The 3,980-nt window shown below is 36.2% G+C and overlaps 1 protein-coding gene across 1 annotated transcript; it reads right to left on the reverse strand.

Moving 5' to 3' along the window:
• Nucleotides 1-331: 331 nt before the first annotated feature.
• Nucleotides 332-3,430, reverse strand: DYNLT4 (dynein light chain Tctex-type 4). The gene is made up of 2 exons (XM_058178934.1): nucleotides 3,374-3,430; nucleotides 332-1,339 (listed from the first exon to the last, which is right to left on the reverse strand). The coding sequence occupies exon 2, from the start codon at nucleotides 1,272-1,274 to the stop codon at nucleotides 618-620; it is 657 nt and encodes a 218-aa protein (XP_058034917.1). The 5' UTR covers nucleotides 1,275-1,339; nucleotides 3,374-3,430; the 3' UTR covers nucleotides 332-617.
• Between the last annotated feature and the right edge of the window lie 550 nt (nucleotides 3,431-3,980).

The raw sequence follows: 3,980 nt of genomic DNA on the forward strand, positions 1-3,980 counted from the left end.
TTTCAAGAGTTAAGTCAAGAATGTATTCGGGTTTCCCCACGTTTGGGTTTACAGGATTAGGTTTTTGACCTCAATGGAAAAAAATTACAACGACATAGGATGCAGTGAGAAGAAAGTGTGCTTCTATGTCTCAAACATTCTCAAGGTTTTTAAAAGTCTTGGTGCATGCAAAGGCCTTTTGATATTTTGGTCTTTCACTTGCAATATGTCTCAAATCCAGCAAATACTTATACAGCTATATTTTGGGCACCTTTAGCATAATCTGCTTTTGAAAGATCCTCTTTGTTCAAGGAAGAGCAATGGGTTTTTTTGTTTTTTGTTTTTTTTAAAAAAAGGAAGTTACATAATCTTTGTACAAGCAAAGGCATAAGTAATACTGTAGAACCAAACGATTCTAACTGCCAATTGAAGAATTCTTAAGGAAATGCGTTGACCACCAGTTCCCATTGGGGCAGATTTCCTAGTTTTATCTTTTGCTGCTCTATGATTTTAGCACATATATTTTGCACCATATGTTGTTACTTTAAACTATATCCAGATACATCCCCAGTTCTGACCAATCTTAATCTCTAGCAAGATAAAATTAGGAGAGGGAAGTTAATCTTTAGAAGCCGTACTCATTCATAATATAATCCATGAACTGTGACTACAGCAAAAAGCGATGAATTTGTGAAAGTGGCTGAAGCAAAACTATCATTCTCCACATCCCAGAGGGATCGGCTAGCAATGTGCAACCCTTGGTTGGCCAGCTGGCCCAGAAAGACATTACACACAAGTTTGTAGCGTGGTGGGGTTAGATCTTTGACCCTGCTCCTGACGAGGTCTGACAGGTTTTGGACCAACTGCCCACTATTTGCAGGATTGTATTTGACATCACTGAAGAAGCTGGCCAGAACAGACTCAAGAATCTGCTGTGTGCGTGAGGAATTAAATCTGCAATCTTTATCTGGCTGGGTCTTGTAGGTGTTCTCATAGTGTATCTCCTGAATGGGTTCAAAGAGGGGTAGCCCAGAAAAACTCACTCGACCACAATGCATCCAGGGCCCAATAGAAAGGCGCCTTCCTCCAGCAGCCAATGAATTTCTCCTACTCGAAAATGGGGCATTGAGGATGCTCATAATGGAGCTTCTCCGAGATGGTGGGAAGGGGGCTTTCCCTTCAATACTCTGCAGAGGCAGTAATGGTCTGGCTGCCATATCTGTAGGCTGGATGCTCTGGTGGAGAGGTAGTGATCCTCTTTTTGGATGGGTGGAATCACTATCTTCTGAAGCCATTGCCTAACTGAATGTTTTCTGGGATGTTGCCAGAGGCCAATCTACCATACATCAGCAGTAAAATCCTAAAAAAGAAAAGAGTCACACAGTTACAAATAATTCCTTGCTGGAAACTATTTTCCCAGCACCCATTCTTCTTCATATATCTGCACATAAATATATATTCTTAATTATATTAAATGTACTAGACTTCTTTTGTAGAATTTTTTTTTTTGCTATATGTTCATTAATAAAACTGAAGGGATTATTGTTACATCTTCTCTTATTATTAAATTTATTTACTTATTTATTTTTAGACACCCAACTCCAGTGGACTTGAATATTTTGAAAAGAGCTCCAAATAAAGCAAATATGCTTCCCAAAATCTTGATTTTATCTTCATAAATAAAATTTATATTACAAAACGAAATTATGTAATATACTGATTTATTTCTATATATGTTTTTTATACTATCTTGGTAATTCTTGGTGTTTTAATTCTCTATCGCCTGCCTGCCTATGGTTATCATCTACATCTATCTACCTATCTATCATCTAGCTATCAAATTAGAATAGGGTTAGATTTATATTATTTCACTGTTCAAAGAAATATAGCCCCCCCCCCAAAAGAGTATGATTTCCATGTTTAAATACTTTTCAAAATTCCTTTTCTCTTCATGTGGTTTTCCTAGCCCAGTAATGTTGCTCTTCAATTGTCTACAATCATGTATTTACATAAATTTCAAGGACTAGATCTGCATCATATTTTAGCCCCTCACTGCCTCTTTCCTATTTTCTCCTTTCAGCCTCTTTGTTCTATATCTCTGTCCTCATTGTATTACAGGTTCTATGTGTCTATATGGACATTCCCTGTGACTCCAAATGCTATCTGAAGAACGTTTATGATTAAAAAATAAAACAAGCGTGGAATAAATAGGCTATTGTTAAAATCATAAAGCTAGTGAGAGAAGAACAACTGCGAAATATTTGATGAGCTTCCTTTAATTATTTTTTGTTCAAATTGCAGAACAGTTGATAAAAGCCAAATAAAAGAAATCAAGAATGCATCATCACTCCTGTAATAATAAACATCATTGCCATATAGAAATTAGTAAAGTCTTAATGTTGCCAATATTCTTAAAAGTTCAATTTTGAATTATTCTAAAGACTAATATTTATAACAATATTGGAATAAATCTTTTAAATATTCTGTTTTCTTGTAGATAGAATGGGTTAAAAATTTAAATAAATTTTACTGATACTATGAATTCAAGGCTTTTTTGCAATTAGGGAATATTATCTTGATCACCTAATGCAAATTGTTGTATTTTTAAATTGTTCTCAATGCTTTTATATTCAATAATTGGAACTGATAAATAATAATAAAGGATTATTTTCCACTCTAGATTTTTTAGTAGGAATTTTTCAAAATATCTTCTCTGTTCCTTATTTATCTACCTATTTTAGTTTGTATTTTGTAGCCAGCATGCTTTCTCTTTCTCTGTTTTTAAACATTCTTTGGATGGGTGGAAAAAGTTGCATGCAATCTATATGACTGTTGTTTCAATCAACAATGGAATGATTAAAACTTCCTTGGTGATAATGCATTAAAATTAATTGATCATACAGGCACACAGCATATGAATTCTATAGCATGCAAGCAAATCAGTAACAGAATAGCTGGGTGCTAGTATCCTCTTGTTTTTCAAGGCACTTTTTCCAAGAGAAAAGTCTCGGAAGGTCTTCCCCATTGTTCTGAATGCATTGTTCTGAAACTATGGAAAGCTGAGTTTGTGTCCCTTCCTCCTTTGTTCAGGGGAAATCTCTAGCCAGGTGTATGTAAGGCTAAAAGAAGATTGACCAGTTTCCAGCTCAATATGCTGTGTGAACCTAGGCAATGTAGTTAGGTTGTTAGTCTGTCACAGGAATACAAGTTGTTGGCTTAGTACATAGTGGAACTACGATTCAGCTAATCATAGATTAGTATGGTATGCAAGCATAATCTTATTCTAGCTGTTTCCTGCGATCTAATTATTTATATTGTATTTTTGGCTGCCAACCATCTTGAGTACCCTATGGGTAGAAAGGTAGTGTATATATTAAAATAATAAGTAACATACCTGGAAGCAATACAGACTACAGACTAGAGGCTAGTAGGCTTCCTGGCAGGTGAGCTTTGCTGCATCTAAGACCTACAGCAGATTGCAAAGGCTTTTAATACTGTTATCTTGTTAAAGCTTGCTCAGGCTTGTTGCACAAACCTGCTGGAGCACTTACTACCCTGTCTTAATAAGTTTCTCCCTTGGCCATGGTAAATCATTGGCTCTTTGAAGTGACAGTTCAATGGGAAAGCCATCCAAAGTACTGCAGTAGGGCTGGGCAACCTGCCATCCGAAATGTGCGATCCCCATGGAGACAGTATCATGTACATTATTTTTGCACAGACTGGTGTGCGTGAAGAGGAACATTAATGCCGCTCTGCATCTTGATGGCTTCTGAGTTGCAGTAAAAGGATCTGGATCTGGACAGGTGACTCTTTAAGGACTAGTTCAAGCTAAAGAGTCCCCTTTTCAGCAGACTTCCCCGGAGTCACTTATTTTACTTCAAAGTTTGTCTTCTGATTTTGAAGCAGTATTTTCAGAGTGGCAGAAAGTTGATGAGCCAAATCAGTTTTAATGTGCACATATCCTTATATATGTATTCTCTTAACTGTTAGTTTACTTTTTT

Source organism: Ahaetulla prasina, chromosome 3 (genome assembly GCF_028640845.1).
Source record: "Ahaetulla prasina isolate Xishuangbanna chromosome 3, ASM2864084v1, whole genome shotgun sequence".
In the NCBI taxonomy this organism is placed as follows: domain Eukaryota; kingdom Metazoa; phylum Chordata; class Lepidosauria; order Squamata; family Colubridae; genus Ahaetulla; species Ahaetulla prasina.

What these genes read in the sequence shown, in the direction of transcription:
- DYNLT4 (XM_058178934.1), bottom strand. Translation starts at nt 1,274, where the DNA reads ATGGCTTCAGAAGATAGTGATTCCACCCATCCAAAAAGAGGATCACTA.